At 39.7% G+C, this 18828-nt stretch overlaps 1 protein-coding gene across 1 annotated transcript; it reads left to right on the forward strand.

The window, feature by feature from the left end:
- Positions 1-1357: 1357 nt before the first annotated feature.
- Positions 1358-18328, forward strand: GFPT2 (glutamine--fructose-6-phosphate transaminase 2). The gene is made up of 19 exons (XM_005523544.3): positions 1358-1413; positions 5917-6024; positions 6645-6743; positions 7451-7576; positions 8144-8202; positions 8700-8834; positions 10244-10305; positions 11501-11580; positions 11861-11978; positions 12674-12837; positions 13386-13481; positions 13587-13684; positions 14027-14147; positions 14317-14474; positions 14605-14719; positions 15315-15442; positions 16098-16265; positions 16698-16859; positions 17468-18328. The coding sequence occupies exons 1-19, from the start codon at positions 1407-1409 to the stop codon at positions 17510-17512; spliced, it is 2049 nt and encodes a 682-aa protein (XP_005523601.1). The 5' UTR covers positions 1358-1406; the 3' UTR covers positions 17513-18328.
- Positions 18329-18828: the final 500 nt, after the last annotated feature.

Consider the following 18828-nt stretch of genomic DNA (forward strand, 5'->3'; position numbering starts at 1 on the left):
TTCCAATCTTTATCCTTTATTCAACCTCTTCATCAAGACAGAAAGTGACAAAGTTTGAGGGAATCACTACTTTAGGTAAAAAATTACCTGCAAAATAAATGCAAGAGGAAAACAGCCGTTAAATTACAGCTTAAATAAGACACCTCACATTTGAATTTCAAGAACTCTGAGATAACTAGGATCATGTCTATAAATATTTTTATACTTTTTAATAAGGAAGAAGAAACTATTTCGTGAAACTGCTTATTTTTAAAAGTCATGTTTGTTCAAATAATGGCTTCAGCTGTTCTTTGAACGCTGTCAGCCCAAGTGTGCTGCAAAGCACTCGCTTTAAAAGCCACCATTCATTCCCTTTGTTTGGAGGAGGCTCTCTGAGATAAGAGATCACTTTCTTTAGAAGGAGATAAAGCTCGAGGCTTTGCATGGGCCATGTCTGCAGACCTGACTCCATGCCAGGGACTGTGGCCTTCCTCCTCCTTGCAGTGCCTGCCCCCAGGAGAGAGCCTGGACCAGGAGGCAGAGGCTGGACAAGGCTCCTGGAGCAGTTTCTATTTTGCCGAGTTCATGGAAGAGACTACAGGGGCAGAGCAGGAGTTTAGGGTGAGCCCAGTGACCACGTTCAGCACCGAGCAGGTGCTCCTGGCCCTGCCTGTTCAGACACAGTTGGCTGCTGAGTATGTCTGTCAATTCTTGTGGCTGGAGGATGGGGGGACACCTTCCCCTGCCCATCTCCAAGAGGGGCTGCCCTGACAGGATAGACTTGTCCTGTTCCTTCATGGCACTGTGAGGCAGAAAACCAGAATCAGTGCACAAAACATGCCCCTTGTGCTGCCCATGGTCACACAGCCAGATCGCTCTGGGCCTCCTGTCACCCCAAAAATCCCTGAGCCAGCCTGAGTCACCCAGACCTGAAGTGGACATGGGATTCATCCTGTCTTGACATGACTAGAGAACATACCCTAGAGCTGTGCCAGAGAAGGTTCCAGTTGGACATCAGGTAGAATTTCTCCACGGAAAGGGTTGTCAAACAATGCAACAGGCTGCCCAGAGAGATGGTGGAGTCCCCATCCCTGGAGGCGTTGCAGAAATGATTGGAGGTGTCATTCAGTGCTCTGATTGACCAGGTATGACCTGTCAAAAGCTGGACTTGGTGATATGGGAGGTCTTTCCCAAGCTTAATGACTCTGTGACTCCCCGTCTGAGGAGCTCGGCAAGGCCAGGCGGCCAGGCCGGGTTCTGCCCTCACGGCCGGGCCGGGCCCTGCCCCGCGCCGGGCCCCGGGCAGGGGGCGGGGGGAGGCAGGGCCGGCCCGGCCCTATAACCGGAGCTATAAGAGCCGCAGGCGGCGGGGCCGGCCCGGCGTCAGCCGCGTTTGCCGGGAGCAGGAGGGACCGTGCGCTGCCATCATGTGCGGTGAGTGACGGACGGCGGGCTGAGCTCGGCCAGCAAGGGACAAGGGCCGCTTTGTCCCCGAGCCCAGCGGCGTCGCGGCTGCGGGTTCGCTCGGCACTGGCCCCGCTGCATCCATCTGGGGCGGTGGGAAAGGACAGGGAGCGCCTGGCAGGTGAAGCCCCTCTGCCCTCCCCTTCTCCCGAGGAGAGGCGATCGCCGTTCCGTTCCTCCCTGCCCCGAGCCCCCCGTGCCTGGCGGCGTGTCCCCGGCTCTTGGGATGGGAATCGTCCCGTTCCCACCGGCCGGCTGCCCCCGGGGTGCCCGAGGTGCGTGAGGAACCTCTGCTCCCATTCCCGCTGCCTCTGATGCACGGGATGCGCTGGGCTCTGGCTTTCCTAATCAGGGACTAGGGATTGATTAATCGTGACTCACTTCCGAACTGCGGCGATAAGGGAGAGTTTGTGGTTTTCAAACAAAGGCAGTGAAGGAACCTAATTCTTAGCTGTTGTGAGTTTATTCACCTCATTCTATCTAATAAAGATGAGACGGTAAAGATAATTCCTACAGCGTGTAGACAATTGCTTATATACGCTTTGGATCAGATTGAAATCAAGGTGTGGGTTCAGAAGCTTCTAATGCAATTAGAATTTTAGTTTTAATGTAATTAGAATTTAGTTATGGCGGAAAGTTTAGTGAAACTTTGCCTATCTGTCCCTGACGTCTCCTCTCAGGTCCGATGGAAGTAGAAAAATTTTCCCTTCTTAGTCGTCATCAACAAAACTTCTTTTGTAGGATGCAGACTGAAAGTGAGTTGAGTTACTGCTCCCAAAATTGTACTTTCTGAATTAGCTATCTTTTCCTTGCCTCCACATCCTTTTTTAATTGTAACCTTAGAAAGAGCAAGGCTCAGGAATCCTCTTTCACTTGAGTGGAAACACGAGGTGATAATGTTTCAGCTCCTACTGTGAGCTCCTACGTGACAGATCGCTATCAATGAGACACACTCGGTGCCTTCTAAACAAAACCCTCCAGGTGAGAGACCTGGCTCAGTGCCTGAGCCACCCTCGAGTATTCCCGGCAAGCCCTGAGACACGTAAGGGTAATAGCAAAAACTCTGCGTGTCCGGGCTGTGTATTGATTGGGAAGCGAGGGTGTTAACGGTGGTCAAGGAGTTCAGTAAAAACTTGGGGTGGAGCGAGTGGCTCAGTATGAAATGGCAAAGAGCAGCAGTTCACGAAGGGTAAAGTAAGAGTAGAGCTAGATTTTTCCCATCAGCATTTAGAGACCTTTTATATTACATTTGTTTTCATGAAAGATACCCCCAGCCTACTCTGCTGATCTCTGTAGGGAGTGTAGGAGTTCTTGGGACTACAACCAGCAGTTTCAAAATTACTTTATTTGTTGTTGATTTTATTTTTTCATTTCTTTCCAGGTTTAAGTGCTGATAATAGACCCTGTTGTGTTTTCTTTGGCTTCAGGTAGCATGTGAAGATTTATAGCCCTTGGTTTATGTTTTGAAAATACATAGGTCATAAATACTGCTATAAACCTGCTCGTAAGGAAGCAAAGTTGAGATGTTATCATTCTCACATTTAAGACAATATAGCAGTAGTATTCAGGGTTTAAAAAACAGTCAAGATGCACTTAAACTGATGACTTCTTTTTAATCAGTCAGTTTCATCAGGACATGAAGTTGAGACTTTATCAAAGCTAAGTTTCTGGCACCAACAATGTGCTTACCCCAATAGAGGTATCCTTTCATTTTTCAAAAATAATTTTGTTCAGATTTCAAGTACAGGCTGCCCCCTTCTTGATTTTGGTGAAGTTTTGTAATTGCAAGAGTTCTTGTGGAATTTTACCACAAAAAATACTCAATTTACTTTTCCTCCTCTTGATGCTCTGCTTGTAATCCTGAAAGGGGAAGCTCTGAAGTCTTGATATTCATGTAAAGGGAGAGCCTTGCTTTCAATGTCTGCACGTGATTGAAGCTGGTTTTAGTAATGTTTCAGCAACCTTCTTTCTGTTTCTAGTATCTGCTTCTAAAGGTAAGCCATACATGATTGACCTAGTTCATCCTTCTAACCAAACTGTGATTATGGAAAGTTATGTACTAGATTTAGCATCCACATCAAGAGTGCAAAGTCCTAGTAAAACACTTCTTGGATGCTTTTCCTGGATTTTATGTTTTTGAGTCTTCTTAGGGAAGCAAGATCTGGAAATTGCATCTAATACCTTGGGGAGGCCATCATAAAGGAACTTGTTAGCATCACAAAACTCTTATCATAAGTATGATTCAACTGAAATTCAGTCATACTGGTGTGCTTCCAGAAAGAATTAAGATACAAGGACTCTTTATCAGAGGTTGTTTCTACATAAGTTGAGTAATGTGCTTTAAATCTGGCCAAAATGATGACTGAGGAGGGAAAAAATATGCGCATGGATAAATCATGAAACAGAAACATACTAGAGAAAGTGTTACTCTCAGTGCTTAGAGTAAGATTTATTTCCTTTAACTGTAATAGTTTATAACATGTTCTTTGAAGTCAGGCTGCAGCTATTGTTTTCATTTTAAATGGCCTCTGGTGACTTCTGCATCTTCTAATGCATGTGTGTGGAAGTGCAGCTCCAATTCCCTGGAAATAAGGGCCTTTTAACAATTGTAGCACACTGTAAGGATGATCCCAGAGGAAGGTTCTTCCTGAAGCTTTGTGTAGTTAAAGATGCCACATAGAAATACAAGAATGTCGAGGCTTAAATTCTTTGTGAAATCTGGCCTAGAAAGTAGAGCTGGATCTGAAATGAGGTGTGTGGCAATATTTTGGAATGATGTTGAGAAATTTGTATTGAAGAAATTTAAGAATGCTGCTCTTGAGGTTCGTGGTTAGTGCCAGAGAACGGTAAATATCTGTCTGGAAAAATGATCAACAGGCTCTCAGTCTAAATTGACTGCTTATAACCAGAGGCATTATTTTTCAAAGCATCTATGAAGAACAGTATTAAGCAGTTAAAATTCCTAAATACTCCTTAAATGCAACGATTGTCTTAATGTCTCCCTTAATGTTGGATGCACTAGAAATAATTAGGCTGAGCTCCTCATAAATCTCATTTCTGAAGCAGAAAAGTATTAACCACCCTTTAATCTTCCAAAAATAAATTCAGAGGCAAATGTAATACTCTCTTTGTCTCCCTGTCAAATCAACAGTATTAATGTCTCATAAAGCAGTGGAGTAACCAAATTCACAGTAATATTTATAAGGGAGATTTATCGGTGTATCATTATAACAGCTTCTTCACTATGGCCATTTACAGTTCAAAAGCCTTAACTGAGGGGGAGGAGGGTGTTAAATTTCAAACAAAGGCTTTCTCTATCTAACACACTTGCCTGAACTGCTTATCTGTTGAGCTCTTAAGGTCTGGGGTTTTTTTAACTGTAGTCCCCAGTTCTGACTTGTTGCTTGGAGAAACAGTTGAAACTATGGAATTAGTTGTTTCTGTTTTACTGAGGTACAGATTTGCAAGAGTTAATAAACGGGCCTAATGTATCCATATAAATACCAGAGTCCCAGGAAGAGCAGTAGGCAGAGAAAAGGAATGGCTGTGTTTTCCTTTGCAGGTGACTCTTTTATTACACCTTTTCTAAAGATACAACATCCCCAACCTTTCTAATAAAAAAAAAATAATAATAATAAAAAAATAGGGTGGGGAACCAAGCCCCAAACTGATGAAGCCTCTTGTTGGTTGATGAGTGGTGTATTGAGGAGAAGAGGGCTCAGACTCTGCCGGCTCTGTTTGCCGGGCAGGCAGCAGCGAGTGCGGGGCTCTCGTTGCGATGCTCGGGAGGAGCTGACTCGGGACAGGCACTGGGCTCTTGTGCCTGCCTGGGTTTGGCAGGCGAGACTCTGCTGAGGGGGCTGCTTGTGTTTGGGGTCATCCTGTTTTCTACCTTCTGTTTCTTTCCTTTGTTGTCCTACCCTATTGACTTCTGCCCTTTCCTCATGTTTTCTTCTCCATTCTCTTTCTGCTGAAGTGATCGTTGCATACAGGATTAAGCTGGAGCCTTTCAGAAATAGATGTTGTGCCTCGTACCTACCCATGGGTATTTAAGGCCATGACTTGGATTACAAAAGTCTCCTTGTGTTAGTACTGGTGAATATATTCCTTCTTTGAATGCCTGGATATGAAATAGATCACAATGTTCCCATTTTCAGCTGTGGTTTTCGTGAAAAGTAGAGTTTTTTTAAGCTCTCCTGGTTAACTCTTGGTGGGTAATATGAGGAGAGTGCAATTCACCAGTAAAAGTTCGTGTTGTGTGTTGAAATGAGTTCTGAGTCCTTTATTTTATTTGAATTCTTTGCATTTAAAAATGCATTAGAAGGAATTTACTAAATGGGAGGTTGGGTGCCCCTAGGACATCTCCCTGATATTAGCTTTAAAGAGTTTTAAATTGAGTCTGAAGTGATGCAAATTTTTAAAATAACCCCTTTGCTTCTTTTCTTCCCTCTTTCCCCCTTTCTCTTTAAACAGGAATTTTTGCTTATCTAAACTACAGAGTGCCTCGCACTAGGAAGGAAATTTATGAAACTCTGATAAAAGGATTACAGAGACTGGAATACAGAGGATATGACTCTGCAGGTATGATAACCAACTCAAGAAACAAATTTTAGCAACCAATAGCTCATTCCATTACTTTTTTGGGTACCTTCAGTGTCTAGCCTCTTGGATCTTTCTTTCTTTATTCTATAGATTAAGAGATCAGAACTAATTAGCTTGATTCTTGTAGTGCTACAGCTTTACTCAGGATTTAAAATTGGGTGTTTAGTTCTGTAATTTGAGGCTGAGGTTAGTACACATAAGCAAAACAAACAGGGTGTGAAAGAAGATCTCTGTACAGGGCCATGTATTTTGTGCCTCAGCCTTTTTTGTGTATGTGAATCCCAGTGAAGGATGGGGAAGATTAAACTTGTCTTAAATTTGGGTTGGCTTATTTCATCAGGCAAAATATTTCAGTCTGTTGTCAAATACAATTTGAGATGGCTCATGTATGTTTTAATCTGTGCAATGGATAGACTTGATGTAGTTTCATTTGAACATGCACAGGTCTAGTAACAGTCTTCAGATATATCCTTTTAAAGGGTAATTTAAAAATACTCATTTCAGTGATATGTGTCTGTGTGTATTTTCTCAGCCTTTTCTTCATTCTGGTGTTTAGCTATGCTTTAATAACACTTATGACTGTGTCCTGTGTGCTGTAGGAGTGGCAATTGATGGAAATAATAATGAAGATAAAGAAAGATTCATCAAATTGGTTAAGAAAAGAGGAAAAGTAAAGGCCCTGGAAGAAGAGCTGTACAGTAAGTGTTAAAAACGACCCTTTTACTTTGGCCTCCCAGTCAGATACTGTCTGCATCTCAGCAGAAAGTCAGACCATAAAATTGCAGTTATGATTTTGCATCAGCAGTAGCTGCGTTGGGAAATCCAAGCAGTTAAAATTTTTATGCCCCTCAAATCTGCACTTAAAAAGCAAGCTGATCTTCAGATCTAGCACTGTGAAATTGTCAGTCTATACTCCCTTCTTTTGGCTGCTCCTTTGTTCAAAACCTGGGCTCTCTTGGTGCTTTACTCATGTGATTTCTGTGGTGCACGGCTGAAATGCTGAAACATGCACTCTGACAGAATTTACAACCATTTAAGCAGCTGGCTGTCATCACAATCTGCTTTATGTAGTGCTTCCATCTGTGAAAGGCTGAAGTTGTGTTTTAATACATTTACATTATAATTTGTAGTAATGGGGTCTGTTAGCCTGGCTGTTAGCATTGGCTAAAAATGCTCATTTCTTGGCAAACAAGGTCTTAATCACAGTAGCTTGAACTTTCTGAAGTGTAATGTCAAGAAAGCAAATGGTTTTAAAAAACCCCCACAAGATAGCTTTTAGATTCTTGCCTGTAGGAATTGTCTTTGTGTTTTACTAATCGTGTGTGTGTGTATGTGCAAGAGCGAGAGAGAAAGGGGGAAGAGAGGCAATATTAATTATTCAGTAAACTGAATTTCTCCTGTATAGAACAAGATGACCTGGATTCAAAAACAGATTTTGAAACACATTTTGGAATTGCTCATACTCGCTGGGCAACCCATGGAGTACCAAGTGCGATAAACAGTCACCCTCAGAGATCAGATAAAAGGAATGGTAAGTAATCTCTGCAGCACCTGCAACACATGAATCTGAAATTATTCAATCTACAGAGCACATATGTTCTTACTATTGTTATCGTATCTATTTTTTATACTAGGGCTAAGATGTTGCCATTCTATTTAGCTCAGACACTTTTAAAATTAAATAACCTCTTCTCAGGCTAAAGAAACACTTAAAATTAATGAGCTCTGTTCTCTGAAAATTGCAAGTTTATCGAAGTACATTCTTGTTCTGAAAGCTAAGACTGAAAATATGAATGTGTAAATATTGCCTGGTCCAGAAAACGGAGATTTCATATCATTCTTTACTTGAGATGGCTAGGTGCTCTACTAAGTTTAGTTTAGAACTCTCTCAATAATTTGAAACTGCCTTTGTATACCTTGAGAATTTGTAAGCTTCTTCTTTCAGTTGTCCATGTTGTGATAAATAGTAGGTGTGAAAGCTATAGCAGGTGGTTTCAAGTATACTTCTAAGCTTTTTTCCCCTTGTAATTTTGTATTCTGAATGAAATATCTTAATTTTTTGTTGCTCATGAATAGATATATATTTTTTTTCTTTTAGAATTCGTTGTCATCCATAATGGAATCATCACAAACTATAAGGACCTGAGAAAATTTCTGGTGAGTCTGTGGCAACTCAATTCAAAAACTATAAAGTTGATACTCTTCCAAACTACCGTCAGATCTGTCATGACTTTGGTGGAACATGAATTCAAGTTTCTTGATATCATCTATAAAAAAGCTGTGTGAAAGAGTTTGCCTAATAAACTCAGGAGCTGGTGCAGTATAATGTGTTCCTGTAATCCTAAATGGAAAGTATTTATGACAAGAGTAGCAGTTTGTGCTGGGATTCTATGAGAGGGTTTGAGGAGTGGGCTCCCTCTTGGTGCTTGATAGATGCTGAACAACTCTTAATATGTGTCTTATTGCAGTATTTCCCAAAAAGTATCTCTGACATGATAAGTCCTTGTATTTTATCTAGAGTGATTTATATCCACTGGTCCAATGTGGTGCTCCAAGCTCTGACTGCAGTTTCTGGTGGGAGGCAGCTGAGAGGCTCTTCAGTGTTTCTTGCCTGAGGATGGTCACAATTTTTACTCTTCTATATGATATTTCAGGAGAGCAAAGGTTATGAATTTGAATCTGAAACGGATACAGAAACAATCCCCAAATTGATCAAATACATGTATGACAACAGAGAGAGTGAAGACACCAGTTTTTCAGCCTTGGTAGAGAGAGTTATCCAGCAGTTGGTAAGTGGGAAATTACCTTTTTTTCCCTGTACTACAATATAAGCTACTTGTGGGGTTCCTTAACATTCTGCCTTATGCATTTAGATCCTCTGCAGGAGTTCACAGAAGGTGCTGCAAATAGCACTTTTAGCTTCTAAATAATGCTTAATATACCAAGAAATGAGATTAAAATTTTGGAGACTTCAAAGGCTTTTCACTGTTAAATCTTTAAATAGCAGTAGCAGTGGGTTTTGTTTATTGAGTTTTTTGTTTTGTTTTTAGCAAGAAGTTAACACAGTTTTTTAATGAAGCAGTTTAATCAAAAAAATAGGGAGCCTTTGGGGGTTAAAATCTCTCATAAATGGCAGTGTGTTCCTAAAGGTTATTCTGATCGTGTTGAAACACTGCTGTGATTCAAGTTTGGCCAATGCCTTGGCTCTCCTATTTGGAAATAGATCTAACAAGCTGGACTGGTTTCCAAACTGTGAAGTGGGAATCTACTGTTACTCAGTATGTGAATGCTTAAAAACTTTGATAGATGCATTGCAAACTTGGAGAAAGCTGGCTTTGTTTCCTCCCCCAGTCTCTGAGCAGATGTTTTCCCTCCCTTTCCTGCAGTTTCTTACACTCTTTTCACCTCCCTGTCTCCTCTTTAAAGAAGCTCTGTAGGATTCCTTGGAGCGGGGCTGGAATCCACACCAAATTAGGGCCCGTGTGGGTCAAGAGGGAGCAGCCACAGAGCTGAGGGGAAGGGAGGCTTCACCTGACCCCAGAACAGGGGCAGAGTGCTCTGAGTGCAGCCCTGGGAGAGGAGGGAATGTCACTATTTCTGCCCTGCTGGCAGGGTGGGTGGGCCTTGGCTCCTGCTTTGGGAATCCTCCTCCAGGATTTTGCCAGGCGGATTTTTGCAGAAGTTTGCCATCTGTGTTAGTACTGTAGAGTTGTTTCTGTTCTTTTTTTTTTTTCTGGTGTGGATTTTTTTGTGTTTTGTTTTTAAAATACATCAATGAGAATTTGCTGCTTGAACTAGAAATAGTAACTCCAGGTTTTTGGTTGAAATTGCATGGCAATGCATTACACGCAAATTCTGATGGAAGGTCTTACTGAAGGTAAATGTCTAACAGTCTTCATGTTGATTATGAGTAACATCTCTGACATTTTCATAACCTTTGCATTAGAATTTATTGTTTTTATTTATAAAGAGAGGCTAAGTGCTCACTTCCCGATCTTTCAGCTGTTAACTTGCATGTCAGCTTGTTCTGCTCCATGGCCAATTCCTTTAAAGGTGCAGTCTGCCCTTCAGGGAGAGATTCCTGATAGCACTTCCTTCATTGCCTCTTTGGAGAGGGGCCCCAGTTTAATGAGATGCAGCTATTTGAGATAAGTTGCTTAGGATCTTTTTGTTTCTTCTTTTTGTTCATGGTTTCCAGGAAGGTGCTTTTGCATTGGTTTTCAAGAGCATCCATTACCCAGGTGAAGCTGTTGCTACCAGGTTAGTAAAAGTCCATTTTATATATAATGCATGCTTTTTATTAACTTTAAAAAAAGCCAGCCTTTCTTTAAAGATACTAAAATATTGATGTTTAAAGTGCTTAATTAACCAAAATCAGGGAGTCAATAAAGAATCCCAGTGCAACTTTCTAAATTCGTATTAAGAGCATGCTAACATTTTTCATATATCAAAAAGGGGAGAGGGGAGGGATATTGTTCAGTTTTAGTTCCCATTGAGTAAAGAATGAGATAAGTAAATTCATGTTGACTGAAAGACCATCATAGGAGCAGGTTATACAAATGGTGTTCTGCAGCTGTCACAGCATTTATGGTGTCTTTCTGTGTAAGTTCTACTTTTATTTACAACTTGAAAAACAACTTTCAGGAAATGTACAGATATTAAAATAGCAAGTGACATAGCAAGTGATTAAAATAGCAAGTGATGGGCATAAAGACTGTTTTATATTACAACCCAAAAGCCCATTGCTTTGGTGGTCTAAAATAAGACTACATTAAAATTTTGAAAAAGCCAGCTGTACCATCACTCCAACTGGATAATATCTTCTGAAATTAACTATTCTATATGTGGTTCAGGTTTGGGTTTTTAGGCCCAAGAGATTTAAGATAAATTAATCTTGTAATCTGAGTGTGACTTGTTCTTTTATTCCTGTGATTTTTTTTTTAATAAGGTCTGCAGTGACACATAACCCATATAATTAAAAAATGGTCTTAAGATTCTACAGTTTCAGAGGTGCAGTAGGGATGGTTGATGTTTCTGAGTTTGAAAGGCTAAAGAGTGTAACAGCATTCCAATTCTAAAGAGCATGGGAGCTTATTGTCTCACTTCAGTGGCAAAGTAGGCTTTGGTTCAAATTGGTCCCTGTTGTAAGCTGTTTTCTGATTACTAGAAAGAAAACAGCTGGTTCATATATATTTTCCTCTACTTGGATGTAGTTTACAGGTAAAGAATCACCAGCTCACATGGTAATTAATTATATAATAATATTTGGTGAATCTTACAGAAGAACCAAGTTTATATAACTCCTGCCATGTAATGGCCTTAGGATCATGGTTGAAGGAGGCTCTTCCTATTTAGGAAGCTAGATGGGATATTGTCTTTTCAGCTTCATTGATGTCTGGTAACTTCTTTGTATCCACATTTCTCTTTATAAACTTGAGTGTTTTCCTTTCCGTAGGAGAGGCAGTCCTTTGCTCATTGGGGTTAGGAGCAAGTACAAGCTCTCAACTGAACAGATTCCAGTTTTGTATAGAACATGTAAGTTGATAAATCAAAATACATTATTTTTAAGAACTAAAAGTATTGTTACTTTATGATAGAAATTGGGTTAATTGGTTTTTGTGCCATAAAACTACCAGCTGATGCCCCAAATAGCTTCTTAGCTGGGGATATTTTAATACTACTGAATGTGTAGTTCCTGTGAAAGCCCCATGCCCCAACCTATTTCTGTAACTGTGATACCCTAAACCTGTATGGTCTGTAATCCTAACTTGAACAGAACTGGTTTTGCATTTAAAATGTCTCATTTCTTTAATAGGCAACATTGAGAATGTGAAGAACATCTGCAACTCCCAAATGAAAAGACTGGACAGCTCAACCTGCCTTCATGCTGTTGGGGATAAGGCAGTAGAGTTCTTCTTTGCTTCAGATGCAAGGTAGTGAAAGTACTTAAACTTTGCTGAAAATACTGGTTTTTTGTTTAAAAGTGAGATGGTTCTGGAAATCTAAGTGGTGTTGCTCTTTTACAGTGGCTTTCTGAAAGAAGAGCTTTTAATCCATGTAACATCGGAAAGCCCCAAGTCTCAGGTGTTTGAAAAATGTTTGCAATTCAAATACTGCTGACAAACCTTCACAAGTGCAATATCTGCCAGTTGCTGACATCTGTGTGAAATACATCCAGTGTAGGAAAGTAACTTGGGTACAAATGGACACTTATCATCAGAGCATTTGGGCAGACTATAGGTTAGGCAGGGTTGTGGTGTGTTCAATTCAGATATCGGAGGAGGAAAATAGTGGTGTGGTTCCAAGCTGGGCAAGAACCTGGATAATAGGAACACATTTATCTTGGGAACAAGAGCATGACCTTAACAGGATCCATCAAGGACAGTGGGAGGCAACTTCAGACCAGCAGGAGTAGGGGCTGTGGCTCCAGAGCCTCCTGCTCTGGGTTGCTGTGAGAGTGCAGGAGGAGCAGCAGATGGAGCCATTGCCTTTAGGATGGCTCTGTCTGCAGTTATGTCCAAAAGGAGGAGAGAAGCAGGGCTGGCAGTGCTCTTGCGGCATATTTAATTGCTTTGCTGTTACCAGCTCTGATGTGTCAGGTTTTTCTTGCCTGTTTTTTTCTCTGTAGTGCTATCATTGAGCATACCAACAGAGTGATTTTCCTAGAAGATGATGACATTGCAGCTGTAACGGATGGGAAGCTCTCAATTCACCGTCTGGAGCGTTCGGCTAGTGATGATCCTTCCCGGGCCATTCAGACCTTGCAGATGGAATTGCAGCAAATCATGAAGGGTGAGTTGAAACATCTGTAAATGAGTATCATCAAAGATGGATAGTTACTGTTTGTGTGGTAGATGAGGCAGAAAACTGCTAATTAGTTGTGACAATTACCTTTTATTCAGGCTGTTTGTATTGGGAGCTGACAATTCCAAGTTTTGAGAACAGGAGAGAATAGGCAGTCTGGGACCCTATCCATTTTAGGACTTTGGAAAAGTCATAGAGACTTCTATTCATTTCAGTATCTAGTGGAAATGTAACTAATGTTAACATGCTGTAGTTGTTGGCAAAATTTGACTGTAAATTAAGAATTGAAGGGGAACACAGATGTTTCCTTACAAAAGAACTTATTTACCTTGTCAGTATTGGGAAATAGAACCAATCAAACAGAGTGACCTGTTAATGTTAAAATTTGATGGTTAATCCATCCTTCCCTTCTTCTTTCCTATTCTAAACTTTTATTTAGGTAACACAGTCAAGCTAGTATTAAGAGTTGTCTTTGTAATGGGAATAAGCTTAAAATAACAAACCTAAGCATTGCTATGTCATGTTTTTGTAAACAGGTAACTTCAGTGCCTTCATGCAAAAGGAAATTTTTGAACAACCAGAATCAGTTGTCAACACAATGAGAGGCAGGGTGAATTTTGAGAGCAGCACAGGTAACAGAGAACAGCCCTTCAAACTGCACTAAGTTTGAAATTTGTAAATATGCTATCTAGAAAATGAAAAACACCATTGATATATGTGAATTTATTTGTTTGCAGTTCTGCTGGGGGGGCTGAAGGATCATTTGAAAGAAATCAGAAGATGCCGAAGACTGATAATTATTGGCTGTGGGACCAGCTACCACGCTGCAGTGGCTGTATGTTCCCAGCCTTGGCTGAAATGCACATACAACTTAATTGCTGGGGTTTCAGACACCATCTTTTCATCTGCTTTTTCTTCTGTCTCAGACTTTGTCTTTTATTGAGGGGTCTCACCCTTTTATTTAGCTTTTCTTAGTGCTGCTTTCTTTATTAATGCTGCAATGCCGTTAATTACTGTGCTAGAAGTTAATGTTTTCCACCTTGGTTTTTAAAGCTCTGGTGAGCTGTAATTACCAGCATTTCTAGTAAGAATTCATTTAGATTTTCTCTGACTTGTAAAATGTCCAAATGTTCGTGGGTGACAACATTAACAAATACAGTGTTCTGCTTTAATACAGACTCGACAAGTCCTGGAAGAGTTAACTGAATTACCAGTGATGGTGGAACTTGCCAGTGACTTCCTGGATAGAAACACACCTGTATTCAGGGATGATGTGTGCTTTTTTATAAGCCAGTCAGGTGAGCTGCATTTGCTGTTGAGTGAGTGCTCTAAGAATGCTTTCCATTGCACTTTGCATCATGTAAGTGTGGGTACAGTTATTTAGAACACACTTGTGTAGAATTTGATGCTTTTCAGAATTGTTATTATTCTCTGCCAACCTGAGGTCAAGGTGTGAATGTTTTCCAGGTGAAACTGCAGACACACTCATGGCCTTGAGGTATTGTAAAGAACGCCGTGCTCTGACAGTTGGCATCACAAACACAGTTGGAAGTTCAATATCCAGGGAGACTGACTGTGGTGTACACATCAATGCAGGGCCTGAGATAGGTGTGGCAAGCACAAAGGTAATTGCTGTTCAGTGTTTAACTTTCACCCTTCCGACCTGTGGAATACAATTGAAATTTTAATTGCAGCACTGAGATCATATTCACCCTCCACAGAATTAGCTGCTAAATGTTTTTGTTTTTTCTGTAGGCTTACACCAGCCAATTTGTTTCTCTTGTAATGTTTGGCCTAATGATGTCTGAAGACAGAATTTCCTTGCAGAAAAGAAGACAGGAAATCATTAGTGGACTAAAATCATTGCCAGGTACATTATTGATATTTTGGGTTTGAGGAGGTGTAGGGGATGATGGATGTAAAATACTACTCAGGAATATTTCTTTCTCATTTAAGTTTCACCCTCCTCCTCATCCTGAAAGGCAGACAATATGAGAAAAATGGACAGGTGGTTTCTGCACTATTTGCCAATTTTACAAGTGCTCTTCCAAGAAACTTGGCAGGGGGATTGGAATTTTCATGGGTTGGGTTTTCTAAGTATAATAAGGTAGTTTTGTGTGAGAAATATTACTTGATCTCCTAAATTCATTGTTTGAAATTTTAAAAGCTTCCCACTTTAAATCAGGGTAGATAAAAGGTAACTAATTCAAGGTGACTTTTAAATGAATGTTTCACAACTTTTAGAAATTCAAATGGGATGTATGAGCACTGCTTAAACCAATAGTTGCTTTAAATTTATTACTGTAAGTAAGACTGGAGAAAATATCCTTAAACAAAGTTGTTAAGTTAGTGGCTGAATTGTATTAAGTGTATTTGTTCTCTTAGATAATTAGAACATTCTGCTACAAGCAAGCTATTTTTTTTTCCAGTTTAAAAAAATCTATTTTTCTTCTGTGCCTCAATAGAAATGATTAAAGAAGTCTTGTCCTTGGATGAGAAGATACACGATTTGGCTCTTGAACTGTACAAACAAAGATCATTGCTGGTTATGGGTCGTGGGTATAATTACGCCACTTGTCTAGAAGGAGCCTTGGTAGGAACTTCTTAATATTGTTTAATATTACTTAAAATGTGATTTTTTTATTTCTGCAATATAGTTTATTTATAATATTTCATTACAATTAGTTCTGCTGCAGTAGAACTGCTGTCTATAACTAGGAGCATTTAATTAAACATGTACATAAGGTGAATCTAGGTATGATATCAGTTTCCTATTTCTTTCACAAAATAAACAGTGTTTAATGAGTCTATTTAAAAACAAGAAACTATGAATTTAAGTTGTTGACCCATTTGAAAACAACATCAGAAAAACACAATGTGCTGATGTTGAGAAGAGGTGCCCATGCAGGAAAGTAATGAATTATGTTATGAACGTTGTGGTAAAATGGACACACATCCATCTCTTAGAAGAGTTTGGTGTGTTAGACTGCATTAGCCAAGGTTGTGCTGGGTGTTTGGTTCCTAAAGTTCCTGTTGGATGCTCCATGTGCATGGCTGAGCTCTGCTGCTGCCTACAGCCTGCTAGAAATCCCAGCAGCCACCTGTGTGTTTTCACTAATACTTGATACTAGATACTAGGTACATGAATTTAAGTGGCAGAGGTACAGCCTTGGTGTTTTTGCTTCTTGTTGCTGTTGGTTTTTTTTAGCTGATTTAGTACTAACTTGAAGCATTTCCCTTTTTTTTAGAAAATAAAAGAAATCACCTATATGCATTCGGAAGGTATCCTGGCTGGTGAGCTGAAACATGGGCCCTTAGCCTTAATAGATAAACAAATGCCTGTTATTATGGTAATCATGAAAGATCCTTGTTTCACCAAGTGCCAGAATGCTCTGCAACAAGTCACTGCTCGGCAGGTATGGTTTAACTAATTAACTTCTACTGTGTCATGGGAAGAGAGATTGTGCACACTGCATTGCTGCTGACTGTGCACCTGGAAAGGGGTGTGCTGCTGATTATTGTAGATTATGAAGTTATAAATAAGATGCTACATCTGCATTGCAGGTCGTTATTACAGGTTAACATCAGCAGTGAAAACTGCTTTCATATGGCTTGTTTGTTTGTTTTGAGGTTTTCCTGTTTTGAAGCAAATGAAATAATGTTAAAACTCTACAGGGTGAAAGCATTCAAATCTTACAATACAGGGAAAGTCAAGAGCCATTATGCAAGACTGGCATTGCCTTTGTTAGCTACTCGAGTGTCTTCAAACATACTGGCATGCTGTGAACAATATTTGAAAGCAGTTCTAGGCTAGCTCTTCACTTAACGGTGCAAAATTTTATTTTCAGGGTCGTCCAATCATTCTGTGCTCTAAAGAAGACACTGAAAGCTCAAAATTTGCCTACAAAACCATTGAGCTGCCTCATACAGTTGACTGCCTTCAAGGAGTGTTGAGTGTCATTCCTCTTCAGTTGCTTTCATTCCACCTGGCTGTTCTCAGAGGATATGATGTAAGCGTTTTCTATATTTAACACTCTTTTTAGTGCAATTTTGAACTTCCTCCTACTAGTGTAAAGTGAAAGACCCAGTTATATGGCATATCTGAGATTCACTAGCTGTGAAAATAGCTAGTGAATCTCATAATGAGTGTGGTTATAGAGGTGACATTTCAGTGCCAATTCTTCAGTTTTCTATTTTTTAATCAGTATCCTAAAAAAAATTTGAAGCTCTTTTGCTTAGTTTGATTAGTTAAGAGTGCAAATGGGACTTTTTCAGAGAACCTAATCTTGAAATGTGAGATTGTACCTTAACTTAAAATAGGTCAGTGCTTTGTACAGCTTGGTTTGTTGATGTGTTGGTGTGTCAGTTTGATAATGATGACTGCTTTAGAAAAGTACCCTGTGCAAAACAAATATGTGTTTGTTAGGAGGGTTTTGGAAGCACAGATGAATTCAGCTGCAAGTCATTATCTGCAGATCTATAGCCTGTTGTGTGTGTTAATGTGTTTAGAATAAAGCAGAACTCATTAGGAAGTCTGAAAAAGCACACTAAATGAACTGTCAAATGCAGAATGTCAGTACTACTCTGCCATACTAAAAGGCTTGTCTCTTCATTCTAGGTGGACTTTCCAAGAAATTTGGCCAAATCTGTTACTGTAGAATAACAGCCAAGAGCAGCTGATGTCTTTGTCACCAGACCTCTGAGTTATACTTGTAGAATATGTTGTTCTGAATTGATAGGTAAATGTTTTTTCTAAAGAGAATGACAGTGCTAACTGGAAAGTGTCAGAAGGATTTATCTTGCAGCTTTAAAAGCTTTTGATGTGCCTTGTACCCAAGTGCTTTTGCTCACATCAAATACTCCTCTAAGTCCTGAAATTGCCAAAGATAAAAATTGTTTACACATGGTATACTGAATGAACTTTTTTACTGTGCAATATATATATATATATATATACAGCTCTTTCCAGAGTAACTGTGAACATTTTTTTAGCCTACACTACATAACTAGTTTCAAAGATATAGTATTTATAAGTACAATTTGTATAGCTTTTTTTAAATTATTTTTTTAGTACATTGCTTATCTGTAACATTGGTAATGCTCAGAATGTAAATACTGAGCGTGTTGATACTTCTGTACAGTTGTTAGAGATTTTCCTTCTACAGCCTCAAACTGGAAATGAGTTGTCCCCTCTTCTTTCCCTGCTTCCCTTCTCCCGTTGCATCTGTGTTTCATATTTAACCAGTCATTTTCAAAGTTCTTCTGTGGCTGTAACTTCCCAGCTATGTTTTAAATTTCTGCTTCTTTCAACTGTTTTGAAAAGCCAGAACGACATTTGTTTTGTATGTCACCCCAGCTCTTATTTGCATAACATGTATAGTGCAACAGAATAAGGGAACTGGATGTCTTTCAAGTGATATTTTTGTTTGAAGAGGGTACAATGAAATGACAATGCAATTAAAATATTATATCATTCTTATTTTATGGCTTGTTTTTTTGTGTCTCTGTGTGTGCTTGGGTTTTTATTGCTTTCATTTTTGTTGTTTTTGTGGGTTTTTTTAACTTGATGATTTCTATCTCGGGTCTGAAGAGAGAGTCTTATTTTAGTACCACATCCATTTGCAAAAGCACGCTTTGCTAGTTGTGAACCAACTTGCAGTATGGGACCACCTATGAAACTGAAAAAAAATAGGGTAGACACACACAAGAAATTCTCTGCTCATTTGTTTGTTTTTTATTTCCAAACGGCCAGAAAGCAAAGTATTTAATTTTTCTGCATTTTATTAACTAAATACTTCACTAGTGAAGTTTTCTTTATGCCTCCGCAGGCTTGGTTCTAAATGGAGGTGTTTGAATGTTTACTTAGGTTAAGAGCTTGAAAGTGTTACACCAGCCTGTTATAACAGGAGCTACTTACTGGAAACTGCCCTAGTACTTTTTATAACCACATAATAGAACTCATGTCATAATGAAAAATAT

Source organism: Pseudopodoces humilis, chromosome 17 (assembly GCF_049639895.1).
Source record: "Pseudopodoces humilis isolate 2021_Gansu_Grassland_sample_001 chromosome 17, ASM4963989v1, whole genome shotgun sequence".
NCBI lineage: Eukaryota > Metazoa > Chordata > Aves > Passeriformes > Paridae > Pseudopodoces > Pseudopodoces humilis.